General features: G+C 41.2%; 2 protein-coding genes across 2 annotated transcripts in view; both read left to right on the top strand.

Moving 5' to 3' along the window:
• Window positions 1-285: 285 nt before the first annotated feature.
• Window positions 286-6,353, top strand: si:ch211-108c6.2 (uncharacterized protein LOC559375 homolog). The gene is made up of 2 exons (XM_036599128.1): window positions 286-2,683; window positions 6,331-6,353. Exons 1-2 carry the CDS (start codon window positions 427-429, stop codon window positions 6,351-6,353), a joined length of 2,280 nt encoding a protein of 759 aa, XP_036455021.1. The 5' UTR covers window positions 286-426.
• coro1ca (coronin, actin binding protein, 1Ca) overlaps window positions 4,330-19,290 on the top strand; it is a 68,386-nt gene continuing 53,425 nt past the window's right edge. Inside the window, exon 1 of the mRNA XM_036597933.1 lies at window positions 4,330-4,479. The gene's annotated coding sequence lies outside the window, so the exon portion shown is untranslated. The remainder of the gene's footprint in view (window positions 4,480-19,290) is intronic.

Genomic DNA, 19,290 nt, shown 5'->3' with positions numbered 1-19,290 from the left:
GTGAGGGAACAGGAGGGCGGTCCAGCAGGCCTGGAGGAAAACGGACCCAGCCCAGAGCCAGGGGGGGCCAAGGAGGAAGGAAACCCCAGCGAGGCAACCTGCGGAGAAGAGGAGGATCAATTGGAAACGGGCAGTGAAAGGCTGGACTTGGTCCCAGGCATGGAGCCAGCATTACCTACCCTGGAGCTGGACACACATTCTCACACAAAACGGAGCCCTCCCAGAGACCGGGTACAGACAGGGTGGGATGGAGAGGGAGAGAGAGGAAGGGAAAAAGGAGGAGGAGAGGGAGGCAGGGCTGGACTTTGGGTTTCACAGCAGCCACATGATATCAGAATCTTTGAGACAGGCACGTTGAGCACTGAGGTAGCCAGCTCTTCAGAACCTTTTCCAGAGTGCACAGCTGTGGCAGAAAGGGACAACAGAATGGACGCAGAGAGTTCAGTGAATGATGATCAGGAATGGATGCCTGTTCCACATCATCAGGAGAACATCCAGGGCCTTGGGAGGGACTCACTTGGCAAGGATGAGGATTTTCAGGAAGCACTGATTATTGAGGAGAAGAATGAGGTCACTCTAAGGGTGAAAATGACCATGGGAATTGACCAGGAACAAACAGACATCCTTAATAAACAAGAAGAAAACACCACAAAGGACTGCATTTTGCCTTCTTCAAACTTCAAGGCCTTCAGAGTGACGGAGGACATCTCTGATACTGATTTTACAGATGGAATGCAAGTGCAGAAGCCTGAGGCATCGTTCAGAGCCCCAGAAAAGAAGGACAACCTAGAACAACTGAAGGCCACATCACCAGGCCAAGATGGACCTGATGCTACAGTAGTGGCTCCTGACCTAGGCTTGTCTGATCCAGAGACAAGGTCTTCAGTTTCCACTAGTTTCAGAGAAAACCTGCCATCAATGTGGACGTCAACCAAATTTAAATCTCAAGAGAAGAGAAGGACTAATGAGATGATGTTACCAAGAAGTCCAGGAGTACAGCAGCAGATTTCAACATTAGAACATGAATACAACACTGAAGTGCCATCTGTTGCCCCAGCAGATAGACCAGAGCTTAAAACAACAGAGCCAGCTACAGAGATGTCTGAAATCCTAAACTCTCTAAAGGGTATCGCCACAGAGGAGAGAGAAACCAGGGAGAACTTTGGAGAAGATAAAGTGCTCCCTAACAGTCACAAACTTCTAACCGAGTCAAGGCTGGAAAAGCATCAGAAAGAGGAGAATCATCCAGCTATATCAGACTTGGACTATCTGAAGGAAAACAGAAAACTTGACACTTCATGCATTAGGTCACCAGCTGGAGGAGTCTGTGAGGAGCGGGAGCCATTTTCAAAGATCTTCGCTCGCTTTCGTGAAACGAAACCCCAGAATATACCCTCGTCTCCACAAATGGAAGAGGCATCTGTTGCAACCTCTGGGTCTGCCAATGATTTTGCACTATGCCAAAACAAACCTACATTGCAAAGCAAAGAAGACAAGAATGATATCATATCCTCTACAAGCGTAACAGACAGCAACCTGTCTCCTAAAAGTCCCGAGAGAAAAGATGAGGATTGCCCTCTAGCAGAAACAGCGAATGTCCAAACTGAGGAGATGCCTGAGAGGTTTGTGGCAGTGGTAAGTGCAAAGCCAGAGATGCTGTCACTCCCTGGCATTGCACATGGCGCTATGGGCGAATTGGATCCCCAGTTGGCCTTATATGCAGTAATGGAATCAAAAGGAACTCCAATCAGGGAGACAGAAATGAGGGATGGAGGTGAGGTTTCTGCCGAAGCATTTGAAGATGCTGGGGACTTGTCAGGCAAGATGCCATCATTACTCAAAGACAAGCCTTTTGGCAAGAACATGGCATTAGACGTGGACCATTTGACATCAGTAGACAGAGTCTTGGACAAGCTAATGTCAAAGAAAGATAGAGACAAACCCTTGGGTGTGATGACATCATCAGAGAGAGACAGAGTGAACCAGTACACTGAGAAAACTATTCTGCAGGAAACATCTGCATCCAGTTCTACCTCTGAGCCCATCCCTGACTCTGGGATCACCACAGGTCATGGAAAGGACAGGCCAGAAAAGAAGCTACTGCCTTCACATGTAGAATCAATGACTGTGGCTTTGGTTACTTCTCTACCTGTGGAAAGACAAATAATGAATGTGACAAATGAGAAGGAAGGCCCTCTAAAAGCATTGAAGGACAGCTGTGAGTCTTCTGAGGCAGCTGGGGTAATGCAGAAACCCAGGACAGCTCTTCTAGATGTGAAAAATTCCCCTCCAGTATGTAATGTACAGCACAAGACAGGACAGAACAAGCCTGCTCCAGAAGCAAGTGGACAGACTTTCACTTCTGACCCTGATATTACAAAGTCTAGCCAAACAGATCAAAACAAAGCAAAGAATGAACAGACTGCTCCAGCTACACAGAGTGGTGTCACAGTAAGGGAAAAGGCACAAAACGCTTCGAAAGGCAGGCCTGTATCTGACCTGATAAAAGAGACCATCCAGCTGCATGAGAAGATGAAGGAGTGGACCAAACCGGCAGAATCCAAAGCTGAGGTGGCTTTAGGCACTGCACAGTCAGTCAAAGTGGCACAGATGAAGGCAGCATTTGACCCGCCGAAAAAATCACCAGATAAAGCGCTTGAGAGGAAGTCATCGACAAGGAAAGGTAAGACATGGCATACAGGGCTGTGCTACGCTGCATTTCCATTAAACTGCAGGCTTTTTCAGCAAATTCAGTTATCTTAAAAGAGAATGTTTAAAACTGAGATGTAAACAAGGTTATTCAGAGTGGTTAGATGTAAAATGTTTTTCAAGCGAAACTTATCAACTCTGATTTCTTAACAGTGGTGGTGATAGAAACCTGGAGTCACAACATCTCTTAATGGTTTAATTATGTCGGCATTAAGTATATTATTCAGCAACCTCTATGAAACTAATATATACATTACTGGAGTGAGGAATTGAAGTGTGGGCCCTTGCAGTTTGAAAGGGCATTCTGGCCTGAAACTAGCATTTAATGTTATTTGTTATGTTATGTAATATTCTGTAATGCGGCACTGCATCCCTCAGGCTCATTACTTTTTGTACATCAATGTTCTCTCAGTACAGTACCCAGCATGAATTTTGCAAATATGTCATTCAATCATTGGGAATCCCTCAATGGCAGCAAATAAATTCTGACTACTAGCATAGCCACTAATGCAGAAGTTAATAAACACAGATGTGGTGTTCTGCTTACAGAAATGTTAGATGTCTGGCTTCCTGCTGCATTAACCAGCTAGAAAGAAAAAAAAACATTTCAAACAGCCCGCTCTCAAATATGTGCCCCATAGTGCTTGTAGTTTTTCAAAAGTTTCTTCTATCTTCAAGATACATCCTCAGAAGGTGGGTTTCCTGGTCTTTAAACTAGAAAATCTCTCTCTAGAGACCCCTGTGACCACTGTTGGAGGAGAGTAGACATGTTTACAGTAGATGTGGTAATAGTAACATTTTTAGTTTTGGCCAGAGTTCCCCTTTAAGGCCTTAAGGAGTTTATTTTTCAAAGTGTTAAAGGCGTTTTTGTCTTGATCTTGACATCAGAGTTGTTCTGTTTGTTATTATAAACTAGCCGCTTTAGTTGGCAGATTCAAAGAGAGGGAGGTATTATTGTGCTAAGTCTGTGGGATACAATTAAACATGTTAAGGCTTTGATGAGAGCTAAATCAAATCAGGGCCAGTATTTGTAATGCATCTGAAGGTAAGACTACTGATCTCGGATCGGTTATAGGCAACCAACTGTCCATAAATCTGAATTATTAGGACATGAGAAGCAGAACCTGATCCTAGTCCAACAGTCTCTGGTATGCAGTCCCTGAACCCTTTCACCTCGGAAACTGCATTATAGTGCCATCTTGTGGGGAAAGAGTCCAACGATCATGTACTTTTCCAAAAAGGAAGCCTAAATATAGACGCCATGAAACAGACGCAATACAAAGAAGAATGTTTAATTGTACTCTTTGTCTGGGTCTAAAATATTGTTTGGAATCCTCAAAAACTTATTTTTTGTTGAAGTTGTCTATATGTATTACCTCCCTGGGTATAACAGAGAAAACCTGAATCTCTAGACCTAAAACCTACGTGGCTATTATTACTAAAATTTGAAGTCTTTTGGCGAGATTGTCTTTATTTACCTGTTTACAATGTTAACGTGGGCGGGGCTCTTGGCAGCACGTCTTATGATTGGTCGGTTCTGCTGCCACTGAACGGTTGACTTTTCCAAATAGGGCTAAAAAAGGCGGAGAGGGGCGTGTCCACCGGCGCCGGTGCCAGAAGGGCTGGGAAGGCGAGTCCGCCTCACTGAGGGCAGCGAACATTCAAAACGCTCTGGGGCCGCTGGATAAAAAAAGAATCTAGCCATACCTCCATATCTTATATTACAAAATTACCCCCGGTCAAAGGATTTTTCCCGCTTTAGCTGAGAAGGTAAGACATGTTCAGATATTGCTCTTTTGCTTTTGGCTTCGTGTGAAGCCTTTCACATTCATAGAACTTCGCTCTGTTTTAAAGGCTGCTATGCGGAATAACGTTAACGTTAGCCAGCTAGCTCGTTGACGTTAGCTATAACTTGCTAACCGGAGGCGCTGCAAACTTAGCTGGCTACTTTCTCTCATATTTTAATGGGTTATAGAGTTTTTTCCAGATTAAAGCGTCTTCATAAGCGAACTGGTCTTCGACAAAACTCAGATTTGCAACCCGGTGGCTGCATTTAAACGACTGAACGGCACAGCAGCGTTCGGCGGGCTCTATGGAGTCATTTCTGAATTTCTGAGGCGTGATCCGCACAAAGTTGTCTGAGCTAACAGCCACAGCTGGGTCAATTGTGACTTTCAAGCAAAAATAAAGTGTACGATGGCATTTCGAGTATCATAGCCGTTCTGAACAGTTAGTTTTAACCGAAATGATTCCGTTTCATTTGCAGTGGTTCAAAACGTTTGGCTCCAAATTCGGCCGTATTTACCGAAATCCCGGACCAAATCTCCAGCGGACTGCGCAAATCGTTAGCTTTAGGTTAGCATTCATTCATAGGCCAGTGCTGAACAGCTGGATAAATGTTTTTTATATATCTTATGAACCCCAATAACTTACTAATTTTGATTATAGGCAGTAAGTTAGTTAAGAATAACGTTTTGTGAACGTTATTTTTAAATAGTAACGATAGTGCTTTTGCTTCTTATGCAACCGAACATGAAGAAACATGTACTAGTTTTTCCAGTTGGTGTAGTTAAGGGGCGGAGGAGCAGCTGCTATTCCCTTTTTTTTTGCTCTATCCGCATATTCGTGCTCTTGTAGTCTTATTTGAATGTTCGTTGACTGTAATATTCACCCTTAGATATGTCGGTGCAGTCAGCTGTAAGATCGCTGTGTCCCGGTGCTCTAAAAGAGTCTACGTTTTGAATATCAAAGCCTTGGGTAACATTCAGTTAAAACCCTTATAATGGAAAAATGGAAGCTTGTTTTTTTTAAATAAAAGAGTAAAATGTATTATGTAAACATGGTAAAGGTACAAGACATGCATTTCGCTCTCCAATATATGCAGTCATTATATGGAAACTGCTGTAAAAAAGCCATCTAAATCACAGAAAATCGCTTTTTCTCTGGAACTGATCGACTTGAGCAGACGTTGTAAAAATAGCCTTACATAATTGGCTGGAAAGCCAGAGGTTCCTCGTTTCGCTGCTGAGGCTCGTGTACTGCCTTCGATTGAAGAATAGGAGACTGATCACGAATGAATGGAGCGTTTAATGTAGGGTGATAATGGGGCACTCACTGCATGGTGGACTGTGGAGGGAAGTGAATGAGAAAGGGAGACAAATTGATAGGAGAAAGGGGGAAAGGGAGAAAGAGTGCGAGTGGGGGACAAGGCTTGCATCTGAATAGTTAAGTTACATTTCCTTTCCTGTCTGTTTTCCTTGATTTTTGCCTGATCTAGTAGCCATGTGGATCCTGATGCTAGTCAGCTCAGCCGGAAAATTTACAGATAGGAAAGGAAGTTTTTAATCAACTGGGTTAATTGGAGAGATGAAGATAATTTCTGCACCTCATTTTCCAGTATTATCATTGCACTTAAATACAAGGGTTTGCAAGGTAGTCCACACTCCAGCACAGGTTCATGTGTTCCTGACCCAACGTCTCTTTTTGATTTTGAGCTGACTAGAAAAGTCCATTGGTTTGTAACAGTAAAAACAAGGTATATTGACTGCATTATAGAGTTTGATTTTTGCAGTATCAACTGTGTTTGTGACCTGGTGTGTATGATCTCTGTTCTGATTTCAGCCTTGCTGGCTGCTGCACCCTGACTCCGGAGGTGTGTGTGCACGTCTTAATACGCTAGCTTAGGTCTTTCTTGTCAGTGTGGTTGCAAGTAAGGGGTCACAGTGTGTGGGTTAAGAGGTGAGGAGGTAATGAAACGTGTTGATATGAAACAGGTTGTTCATACCAAGCTGATGTCTCAATGTGTCAGAGTGGAATGGAATGGGCTTGAAATAAATGGCTTGCTATGTGCATTAGACCTGGGAGATATCTAAAAAGATAAAGTTTTGTCAGCATTATTGTCATGGGTGGGTTTCTTTTCTTTTAATTACACACACAAAAGTACTTGTTCATAGCTCCACCTTATGGAGAGACTTCAGGCTGCTAAACATGCATGAGTAAATAAGGAAACCGTGTCCATGTGCTATACATATTTAGAAAACAAGGCATTTTCCATTATTGTAGCAATTTGGAATTCAGCTATAGATGCTTGTAGGAAACTATGAATCATTTTGTTTTCATGATTTCACAACTGAAAAGTTAACATGCTGAAAATTTTCCTTAACTGTAACCATATGACTTAATACCTTGTAATAATCATAATAATCTGTTTTAACAGTAAAAGTGAGTATGACATATACATATACATATTATTTAGCAAAGTTCTCTTGGTTTGTCTTTCCCAACGTGGTGATCATTACCTTTGCCACATCATTAACTAACTTACTCAGTAAGCACTGATATCTGATTAAATCACCCAGTTGTCGAGGCCTAACCTGCGCTGCATCCCGTCTTGGTCCCAAAGCTTAGCTGAACTAATAATGAAAATCCCACATGAAACGTCATTATAAAATATAGAAATAGATTACAGAAAGCCTTTGTCTTGTCACATGTATTTATGTTCTAGAATCTGCATTGTAGGCTTTTGTTTCAGTTCATGAACCCCTACTGGTCCATGATTCTGTTAGTGATTAATACTAATAGCGGTCTGTGAGACATGGAGATGATTCTAGATTTGGTCTTGTTGAGGCTGAATGGCTGCACACATCAGTGTGGGTCATGAGCCTTTTTGTGTTGTGGGTGCACAGTGTCTCAGACTCGTGTGTCGTTGTGCTTGGCGGGAAATGGGTCTGAGTGCTGGTTAAATTAGGCAAAGGATGTAAAGCTGGAAAGGATGCAGTTTAGGAAGTGTGTGTGAGTGTGAGAGAGACTGAGACTGAATGAGTAAAATATTTTTCAAGATTGTTGCCATGTGAAATGAAATGCTTGGCATTTGACGTTGAGCTTAAATAAAGGACATTTATTACTACAGAATTTGGCATGCTGCCTTCACTTTTAGTTTCATTTTGAGTCTGTGTCTTTCCAACTTTGGCACCATGATGATGGACCAGATGACATTCACACTCTCATTCTTCTTACGTGGCAGTTGCTTTGGTCCTAACACCATCATCGTAAATGTTCCCGCATGTTCTCAATACTGCTCCATCCCAGTAATTCTAAAAATGTTTTGGTCTTTGTAACGTATGCATAAGAGAACAGTAAAGAGTAAAAGGGACAATGTCTGCCATTGATAAGAGAAGCTTAGGAGGATAATTCTGTTGTGGCTATCAGTAACAGAAAGCTGACATTATTGGTGTCACTTGCTTTGAGTATATGTTAGTGGAGTTACAGTTGTCTGATTTAAATAATACTTGCTTAAGTTACTCTTTCTGCAGATTCTGTGACTTTATGTATAAGCATTCTTTCCAGAATATATATATCTGATCTGCACCAATCTGTGTGAAATCAGCACAACTAAAACACACTACAGACTTCACTGAGTGGATAATCTGGCTGATCTGTCTGCTCTGCTAAAGTGCTAGGCTCACTCCATCTTACGCTACACCCTGTTCTGTCAACCTCGCTACTTCTTCCTCACGCGTGCCTGAAGCGAACCCTTCTGATTAAAAATTAATCCCATTTTACTGTCATTAGCATGGCGTGTGAGTGGTGGTGTGCTTAAACGGGGGCTGCTGATGTTCTGTCTCATGACATCCTCCCTTTGTTTGATTTGGCTCTGTATGAGGAGCAGTCAGTGGGCTAGTACAGTCAGGACTTACTATTTGGTGTATGACAGCATACACCAACAGATACACTGATAATACCAGTATCTGTACCAGTTTCATACTGGTACTTAAGTATTTGATTACAGTCCCCAATCAGTGTTGATTAATACTATTTCTACTGGGGTAACTTCCCCAGAAGTATAGAGTGAAATATTAAAAATAGTTGTATGGTATTAAACTTGAGTGTTTATATTTAGACCTTTGAGTATCATGATATTTTACCTGACAGTTAATTCCCAAAAAAATAAACGGAACTGGGGAGTTATATTCTAATGAGCACGTCTGATTGTTTATGCTCGCCAAGTGAGCTTTTGCTTGCTGGTTCAATGAGAGAGAGCATGCAGAACGCGTAGTGTTTAAGTTGTGTGAGTGGAACAAGCCACAACTTGCCTTGTGATTGGTGAAGTTTTATGCAAGTTTTCCTCAAGATTTAGACAAGTTTACACCGAAAGCGGAGAAATTCTTAAAAAAAATACGTTGGACATTTATTAGACATAGGAAAATGATTCATGGGACAAACATTTCAAGTTGTGTATGCACATAAGCAAGGTTACCCTAATAAAAGGAAAATAATTTTATTCAGCTTTATGAAATGGACTGACTTGAGCATAGACATTTATAAAAATGACAATAATAATAAAATAAAATAATAAATATAATAAAATCGACCTCCACATTTTGTGGAATTTTTTTTGTGTCCACAGCAGTAGTCGATGTTGCTGTTGGTACTGCGTGTGACCAGGTGCTTGGTTTTGCATCATTTGAGATTATTTGGTGCATATCCCAAGTTTTTAAATCCTTATTCCTTTTTCAGGCAAGGTTCACGTTCATGATGTGAGGCTCAGGAATGAGATCTCCAAAATTTACAAGTACAAAGATAAGTCAAACAGTAGGATATCTCTAGGAACTCTCTTTAGATAAGGTCGTCTTTTTGAGGAAAGTTAGCCCAGGTTACTTTATATGGAAATGGAGTGTAAAATCCTGGGTGCGTTTTACCTTAGCAAGTTAAGATCTTGGCAATTCAAATTACAAACAAAATGTGTGAATTTGGCTCTGCCATCCAGCTGCCTTCAGCCATATCCCAATGGGAATTTCACTGGGAGCAGCACCAGGAAACTGCATCTTATCTTGCTTCTCAGAAAGGCTGTGTTTTAGCTGGAATTCCATAGCGTTCTTTTACAAGGGATTTAGGTGACATCATCGTCTTCGTATTCCCAGTGATAAAAGACAGAGCTTTGGACTTTGGTGTATTTAGACTAATGCTGCAAGCAAGTGACATTAATTGACAAATTCACAAATCAACTAAAATTAGTTTTGTGCACTTTGGATAAACTGTTGCTTTTTCACATTTCAGACTGTGACTCTGGATTTTTGGATCGTTATATGCTGTATTCAGAAACATAACTTGGCTTTAGTAACAGTAAAGTATCTGCTTTAACAGTTTACTATATAACTATATAGTGATTGTGGACTATATAGTGATTGTGGATTCTGGAAGTGGGTTGGTCTGTATACTTATAACCTCAGAACTACAAAAATTAGTAATACACTGTCGTTAAGCTGATTACTCAAGGCCATGTAAAAATGACCGCAAGTAGAGCTGGCCAAAAATGTTATCACGATAAACAAAATTCATATTGTTCAATATTGATACATACCGTGATAAATGTCAAATCATTATTTCTTTCAAGTTTGAAGGCTGATTTTTGCTCCTGGGTGGTTAATTGCTGTTTTAAACTATCCTTTATGGTCGGAACACGACAAACACTCGCCAAACAGTGGAACATTTCACAGATCTGTCATGAAAGAGTGGGAGAAAGTGTCTGGTGAGCTGTTTTTACCAGCTGGAAAGGCATGGCTATTTTGTAATAGTCATAATCTAAGAAAGAAAACAGATTATTTTTAGCTGGTGACGAGCGCTCGGCTACCCCGTTACAAATGACATCACAGTATTCAGACACCAGCTAGCGACGACTGGATTTCTCTATACTAACAAAGTAGTTTAAGTGGTGAACTGCAAAATATCTAACACCAGACAGAGAGAGTCCTCTTTTTAGGTACGTTTAAACTGAAAGCAGTACTGACGGAGCGCTGCTTCAAGTTAGCCAGCTGCTAAAAACAGCTATCCTGGAAAGCTAGCGCTCTCCCGCTCTCCAGTGCCTCACAGCTTCCTCAGTTTACTTTTGTTTAAATCAGGGCTGTAATTTACATGAACCCACTTCTTTCTTTCACTTTCTTTCACTTTCGTTGCTTGGGAATGCACTAATACTTAAATATGACTGTCCGAGCGCTGTAACAGCTCTTTAGTTGTGAGGATTGTGATTGTGATTTAACGCTGCCAAAGCTGGTTAGGATGTACAGAAAGAGGTGAGTTCGCTGTAGGACAGTACAGTTACACCACTGACCTCGTCACTCACACTCGGTCACTGGAGAGCAGATCACTGGTCGCTCCACTCAAACAGGGAATGTATAACTCCGCGTTTCAGCTGTTGCTAAAGACTCATCTTACTCGTGGCCCCCTCCCTCTCTAATCATGTAGAAAAACTCGGAAGTGCGCCCTCTCCTTTATCGAACATGTCGTATTGCTCTATCGAGAAAAAGTTATATCACGATAATTATTGTTATCGTTTTATCGCCCAGCCGCAAGCTAATGCATTTTAGCTTAATGGTGTATGAGAAAAGAGTCACGCAAAAAACCTGACAATTCCTCAGGAGTGGTAACAGGAATAAAGAATATCTGTCAACAAAACATGATTTACTCAAAACCGATCCTCCTATTTTACCCACAGGCATATTTCTCTAAAGCAGAGCTGAATAAAAGCTTATATCGTTCCTTGCTAAATATGTGAGAACATTGTGAATATTATCTTTTTGACCTGTATGTGTTGAAGGAGTTAGTAACCATATGAGAGGAAACATGAAAAATCTAAACTTATGATATATAAGATAATGGTGGTTTTTAGTGGGCCTGATACTGTTACATAATCTGTGGTTACAGGCTTGTCAGTTTAGGAGAAAGACTGGCTGTCTTGAATGTGCAAGTCATGCTAAATGATTGGTGTCTGATATGATTGCAAAAAACAAACCCTACGTTAGTGAGTTCATGTTGGTGCTGGCCTTATGTACAGAGATTTAACCGGATCTGTGAGCATTTTAAAATTTCACAAAAAGATGAACCTTTTCTTGCCTTGGTTAATGTTAAACTGAAAACTAGTAGCTAGCTTATTAATAAAGATTCTAATAATGTGAGGCTTGGGCCTCTTTTTTTGGTCATCAGTAGGATTTAAGTTGAACGTAATGGTAACATTTTCTGGCTTAGCTTATAAGGAGCCACAGAGCAGAACTGATTCCAGTTCTATGGTCTTTATAGTAGTTGAAACTCTATGGTGCAAGTGTAAGAGCAACAAGGTAATTGAAATGGTTGAACATAACCATGTATGGTGTTTAAAGTGTCCAAGTTGAGAGTGAAATTAAGGAAGACTTTCTGGCTTTCCGTGAATGCATGCTTCTTTTTTTTTCTCTCTCTCTCTCTCCCTCTCTCTCTCTCCTCATTGCTCTCTCTCTCACACTGAGTTATGTCAGAGCAGAACAATGTGCCTGGGTTTTTATAGCACTCCTGACCCAACACATGGTGACCAGCGATATCTTAAACAAAGCATAGGTCTTTGGCACAATGCGAGAGAGAACCCTACTATTTGGTACTCTGTTTTACCCCAAGTATATTCATATCTCTTTTGCACATTTGCGGCCAGGCCATCCAATGCCTGACTCGTTCTCAGCTCCCATTGTTGACTTTTTATATACACTGTTAAAAAAAGATGGTTCTTCAAGGGTTCTTTAGTAAAGAAAATGGTTCTGTATAGAACCATGAACTCAAAGAACACTTCGCATGATTAAAGGGTTCTTTGAGTGTTCTTGGTTCTATATAGAATCGTTTTCTTTACTAAAGAATCCTACTAAAGAAAGCATTTTTAAAGTGTGTAGGGTAGAGCTGGGCGATATGGCCAAAAACGTCATTGGATGAACAAAATTCATATCGTTCGATATCGATACATATCGCGATAAATGTCATCATGATTTCTTTCACGTTTGAAGGCTGATTTTGCTCCTGGGTGGTTAATTGTGGTTTTAAACTATCACTTATGGTCCGATCATGACAAACACTCGGCAAACAGTGGAACATTCACTAATCTGTCATGGAAGAGTGGGAGAAAGTTTCTGAGCTGTTTTTATCAGCTTGAAAAGCACAGCAATTTTTGTAATAGTCATGATTTAAGAAAGAAAACATTATTTTTAGCTGTCTGGTGACGAGCGCTCGGCTACCCCGTAACAAATGCTAAACAAGTGGCCAACAACAGTGCTAAACTCTTTAGTTTCTCAACAATGTCAACTCGGTTCGGTAGGTCACTGCTGTCACTCCTACCACATCCATGTCAGAGCAGATCACAGTATTCAGACACCAGCTAGCGACGGCTGGATTTCTCTATGCTATCACAGTAGTTTAAGGGGTGAACCGCAGTATATCTGACGTTCGCTGTGTAAAAGCATTGTCTGCAGTGTGAATCTCTCACACCAGTCAAACAGAGTCCTCCTTTTAGGCATGTTTAAACTGAAAGCGGTGATTTTGTGTCTTGTTTGATCTACTGTATCATCAATTCACTGTGTTTTGCCGGAGCGCTGCTTCAAGTTAGCCAGCAGCTAAAAACAGCTAGCCTGGAAAGACAGCGCTCTCCAGTGCCTCACAGCTTCCTCAGTTTACTTTCGAACATGAACCCACTTCTTTCTTTCACTTTCGTTGCCCGAGAATGCACTAATACTAAAATATGACGGTTTGGCGCTGTAACACGGTACTGTAGACGTGATTTAACACCGCTGAAGTTGTTAGGATGCACAGAAAGAGGTGAGTTCACTGTAGGACAGTACAGTTACACCACTGACCTCGTCACTCACACTCGGTCACAGGAGAACAGATCGCCGATAACATCCACTCAGACAGGGAATGTATAACTCTGCGTTTCAGCCGTTGCTAAAGTATATTTGCCGACCCTTTTTTTACTCGTGGCCCCCTCCCTCTCTAATCAATTCGAAAAATTCGGAAGTGCGCCCTCTCCTGGCGACAACAGAGTAGTGTCGCTTTCCTTGCAGTAGAAAACGCCACCAGGGCTTTCGCTAAAACGTGGAAGTGTGAGAATGGTGTATTATATCGAACATTTATCTAACCTGTCTTATCGCTCTATCGAGGAAAAGTTATATCGCGATACTTAACGTTATCGTTTTATCGCCCAGCCCTAGTGTAGGGAGTTTTATCAAAAAGGAAAAATGAATGAACACTAGCAGTAATCATGCCGACTGCCCTCTTTGGTCTTTTTTCATTTTAGCTACACCAGAATTTTTGGTCAATATTCTTACTGTAAGTAAAATTGCAGAACTCATTGTGGATGATTTGTCAAACAGACAGTGTACTACCAACACTTCTGCTCTTCTGCCTCCCCGTGGACCTCCAGGTCAGTGATGCTACAGGCCTTACAAAGCTTCCTTTGTGCACCGCTGAATTCAGGAACTGAAGAGATCACCACACATACTGGTTGTGGAGGCGGCAACAGTCTCTCTGATTCATTGCCCAGGGAAGAGAAAGTTGGCTGAAGTAAAAAGAGTCCAGCAAGCAACTTAGATCTTTCTCTTGATGATGAAGTGGAAGGTTAAACTAAGGTTTCAAGTTAAGTCTTATTTCCTTTCATGAGCTGTGGTTATGTAAAACATTATTACAATATGACAGCCACCTGATCTGTTTTTCTGATGGGTAATGTCTCCAGATTTGCCTTCATATACCAAATCTTTTTTTATTCCACTTCTTAACATTCGTATGCTGCTTCACAACCTTTGATGGCCTGCATGAAGTGTGCTGGATGCTGAAAAAGAATGAGAATGTAGACGGTCAAATGATCTTCAGGGACTGGAAAAGAAAGCAGTGTTGGATCAATAATGAAGATTCCTTGTATGAGGAAGTCTGGAGTAGCACAACTTTTTAACCACTAAAAATGCAGAGGCTGTGCCCTTAGTGGCCACATGCCTTAGATAATATTTTTTTTCCTATTAACAAACTACCAGACCAGTTGAATTGTCATGCATTCACATGTCCACCAACAAGACAACTACTTTCCACCCTCCTGTGTGAGGTCCAGAGTCTCAGATATTACTGGAATAACCACCACCATGTGACTGGAATGTTCCTAACTATATCAAGTTTTTCATAAGTATTTTCTTTCTCAAGGCAACACCTGACTGTTTTTGGTACTGAAGCATTTACCACTGCTGCTACAGCACAGCTGATTCAACTTGTTGGCTAATTAGCAAACATTTCATCAGTAGCGCTAGCTTACGCAGGGCTGTGGCCTTTAAGTTCTCTAAGTTTACACCCCTTTCATGTAGCTTTGTCTTGGGAATTTGTGTAGCACAGCATGTGAACTAGTGCTGTTATTGCAGTGGGAGGGGAGTTATCCTCAGCAATCCATGGCCAAATCCACACTAAGCTGTCAAAATCGGTCACTGTCAAATTGAAAAACAATATGGTGGCCTGATTTTGGTTTTGTGTTTTTTTTCTGAGATTAAAAGTCTACTTACAGTTGGTTAGGTTAAATTTTAGTCTGGTCCAAGATTTAACACAGTTTGCATTTAGACTGTGTTTTTTAATGCCACTGTGATATGTGAACTTTAATAGTTGGCAGGGTGTTCCAAGGTTGTCTTGTTGAACTTCCTAAATCCCAGTTTGCTTATGCTGAGTATCACTCGGTATATTTGGAGAGAGGAAGGTAAATGTGTGAAAATTACACCTTTTGTGGTGCCTCTATCTAGTGGTTATCCTGCCTCTTTGACCTCGTTTTTGTGGCACACGCATATGTTTGGAACATGCCTTGCCCCTCTGCCCCATACTGTCTTGAAGGCCACCTGTCTTAATGTGGGCTGACAACCAAACAGACGCTGGAAAACATGGGAAGAAAATGATGATCATGTGGCCCAGTTTGGGTATCTGTGTGGCTCTTTGTTTGGTAACAGAATGACTCCTTTTGACCAGACAGTTTAACCAGACAGTCAGCCTTGACCAGACAACAACATTTGTGTGCTAAGAGATTTACAGGAAACAGGAAGCTTATAAATCATCCCTTATTTGCAGGTGAGGTTACAATAAACTTGCACCAAGTTGAACAGCCTTCAGGGTAGCCGAAACCATTTTCATGCACTCGCTTGGATATGAACTTCTGTTTCTTTGTGTTTTTGTGGAATGTTGATTACGATGTCCCGAATCTACATTGATTACAGTATTCTGAAGTTATTGCAGCACTTGTCTCCTGCCGTGAAAGCTCTACTAAAGACCTGCCAGGCAAGCAGTAGGAAATTCTTTTTCCACCATTAGCTGACATAAGGCCCAGAGGTAGGGAACGGTGTAATTTTTTGCAGAAACCAAGGCTGTCTCTACATGCTGAAGTCATCTACACCAGCTTGGTTTTCAGGCAAGTTTTGACCTCTGGTACGATACTCAAAGGCAGCTACTCATGACTTGTAACAAGTTTCTTCAGAGACATGTCACTCACAGGGTGCTTGTTGGGAATCTTTAAGACTGGTAGAATCAATGAAAGGGGCAACTGAGCTAATAGTACATGGTTAGTTGTGCAGCACTGTTTACTATTTGCAGTAAGAATTTTTAGTACTGCTTGTCTCAAATATTGCCTACTTTAGTTAAGCATCACGCAATAGTGTGCGTTAGAACTTACTTCATTGTATTGGTATTCTCTACTACTGATACAAATTTAAGTGCCAGTATCAGAGCCGATTATGGTATTATTTTATTGTTGCGGTATTATTATTATTTTATTTTCCCCTCCTACTCCTATTTATGCAGAACAATTTTCTTACACAATCCATTCTTTTCTGTGCCTGGACCAAGTGGTGATTAGACGAGTGTTCTGTCACCCGGCTAGGAATTGATATTGTGCGGCTTGGAACTAAATCCACGCAGTTGTGCTTTTTTTGTCATGGCTCTGCAAAGTCTCCATTGTTGCCTTTTAAAAGGACGTTTTCATACCATTCACCATCTCACTGTGCGAAGTTCTTCAGTGTTTCCAGTAAACATAATGCATGGCCTTGTAGCAGAATTAGCCTTTGTGGTTGAATTGCATTGAGAGATTTATTTTTGATGCCTGGAGTTACACAAGTAACTTATACCTTTCTTGTCTCACAGAAGTGTCAGTAATGCCTATATCTCGTTAACTACCGCAGCAGTTTGTGTTTTAAATTCAGACATCAGCAGTTATTGCAGTCATCCTTCTGGTCCCCACTGCGCCTTTGGTGAGAAACATTTGATGAAAGCTTGAATTGCATTTTATTGAAATGATGGAAGAAAGTTGAGGAACTTCAGGAATTTGTTCTTACTGTATTTACTATGCACGTAACAGGTAATTTGTCCTGTGAACTTGGTTGCTGCTTCAACCGGGTGCATAGTTATGCACATACATCCCAAGAGGAAGTTCATTAGGTGTAATTTCCTAGCAGGTTTTTTGTTCCTACATAGTGGTCTGAGTTCCTCCCACATATCTCTCTCTTACCAAAAAGTCCACTAATAGAAAGTGGGCAAACCACCCGCTGTACTTTCCGAGACGGCTGTTTAAAGCCAGCAGTGTCTCTTCTGAGCGTTTTTGTACATAAAAGGTCAGATTTGATTCGCTGCTTGGTTCATTTTTTCGCAAGTAGTGCCTGCCGGGCTATTTGGTGGAGGTTGCTAGGCAGCATGAGAGTGTTGGTAAACACTGGCTGGAGCACTGCGTGTGTCTTGGCGTGGCTGTTCTGCTCCATGTCTCCAGCATCAGGCTTCAGTGAGTCACTCGCTGCCAGCAGCCAGCCACTGTGCAGTCTCTGTACCGCTGACCTGCAGTCTAGCCTGACCTGAATGGAGTCTGCGCATCTGCCAAGAACTGTGGACACACCACTTCTCTATTAGAAAGCATATGCTTGTCTCTCTGTCTGTCTCTCTCCCGCTCTTTTACAACACTCCCTGTTTTATTTGACGTACTGCTGCACTTGTGACCCTGTGCTGACCCTGTGCTCAGCAGACTGAGGCTAGTAACATGGTATCCCAGCATGCCTTGTTTTCTGCTCGGATGAATTGTCATGTGACTTGGCGCAGTCAGCTGGTTGTGTATGTAAACTCAAGGTTTACACAGTAACCCAATCTCAGTCCTGAAGTGGCCTCCACACCTCCTTACCTCTGAGGAGCGGAGTGTGTGTGTGTGCGTGTGACTGTAATGTGGGTGAAACTTTAGAATATGGAAGTAACTCCTTTTGAATATTAGAGTAAATAATGAAATGTTCATACAGGGGAGTCTGAGAGGGATCCGTACAGGGGTTGACAGATATATAAAGATTTGCACTGGTCCCTCAGGCTGCCGATAATATAACTGTGTGGCCACAATAATAGAAACGTTATACACATTTTACTTAAAGTCAATAAGCTATGTGTGTGCACCAAGTGACAGTATTCTAATACTGAAATCACCATACAGAGATTTTTTTTTTGTATTTCACCATGGAAAAAAACTGACAAAATGTACAGACCAACAGTTCAATAAGATTTCATGTTTTAATGGAACTGTAAAACTTTCGCTTGTATTAACGAGTAAACCCATTCTTTAATGCTTTGCAGCTCTAAAACATGAGGGTCGCTAAATAGGCTGGGCTAATATTAGTTAGGTCCAGAAATGTTTGTGTCTGTGGCAAACTGACATCTTGACACATCATCCACTGAAGAGGAAAAAAAATAGATGATTCTTCATCAGCATCCACTGTTGTACCAATTAGCTGAGGTTTTCCCTTGACTATTTTTGAATAATAAAATGTGTTTTGAAAAGGATTCCTCTTATTGATGCTGTAATTGTAGAAAAAATACTTTTTTATTTATTTTTATTTTATTATTTGTTTTTTTTTTCCTTCTGCTGTTAACTGAAAATTCATTCATGACCACTTAGGGATATGTGAATATCAAAATTAGTTGGAATGCACATCCCTATAACATGCTTCAAGACCAAGAAACTTGTCAGGTTTTGCTTTAAAAGAAAAGTATGTTACCGTTCTGGTGAATGTGGTGCCCCGCTGTTCATCTGGTCTACACTAATGTCATCTGGTGACTAGGGTATTTCATTGTGTACTGCTTAGTTACTGCAGTGATAGCCTGTTGTTGGAACGGTGGTTTAATAAGCACCTTGTTTTATTTAAGACCTTGCTGTATGGAGTCATATTAGTGAACTCCATTTGGTCTGTGACACCAGGTGGACAAGCTTGGCAAGGCGGACCCCTCACTTCACCACAGCATCAGCATAATTTGGAGCGATTGGTTCCTTGTCTGACCAAACAGGTTTGTTAAAAGGGAAAATAATGTGGGAAAAAAAAAAAAAGTGGCCATTCAGGCCACTGACTTTGCATATTATTGTTCAAAATGTGAACTGCTGTGGCCAGAGGCATTGGGCAGTAGGCAATGTCTACCCCAGAATCCATGGATGAAAGTTAACTGGTGTTTGCGCCTTCTTGTCATTCAATTTCTTTGCTTCATTTTCATGGTGAATTTAGTTCACTTTCTTTCAACATCATACATACTATGTTGTTACAAGTTGTTTGCATGTCAGATTCTTTATGAAACATACAGGATAGGACAATAGATTGGCCAGTGCTCTGCTTATTAGACTGGCCTTAATGGTTCAGGTGACCACCTTACTGGAGTTTATGCATAGTTTAGGGGTAGGTGAGGTATAGTGCTCTCTGTTCTGTAAAGGTCTGCACTTTACGTCATTCAAAATTGTTGCAATTAAAGCCAGCCTTTATACCCACATCCCAC

Source organism: Colossoma macropomum, unplaced genomic scaffold (genome assembly GCF_904425465.1).
Source record: "Colossoma macropomum unplaced genomic scaffold, Colossoma_macropomum, whole genome shotgun sequence".
NCBI lineage: Eukaryota > Metazoa > Chordata > Actinopteri > Characiformes > Serrasalmidae > Colossoma > Colossoma macropomum.
This window is presented reverse-complemented; position numbering and strand designations above follow the sequence as displayed.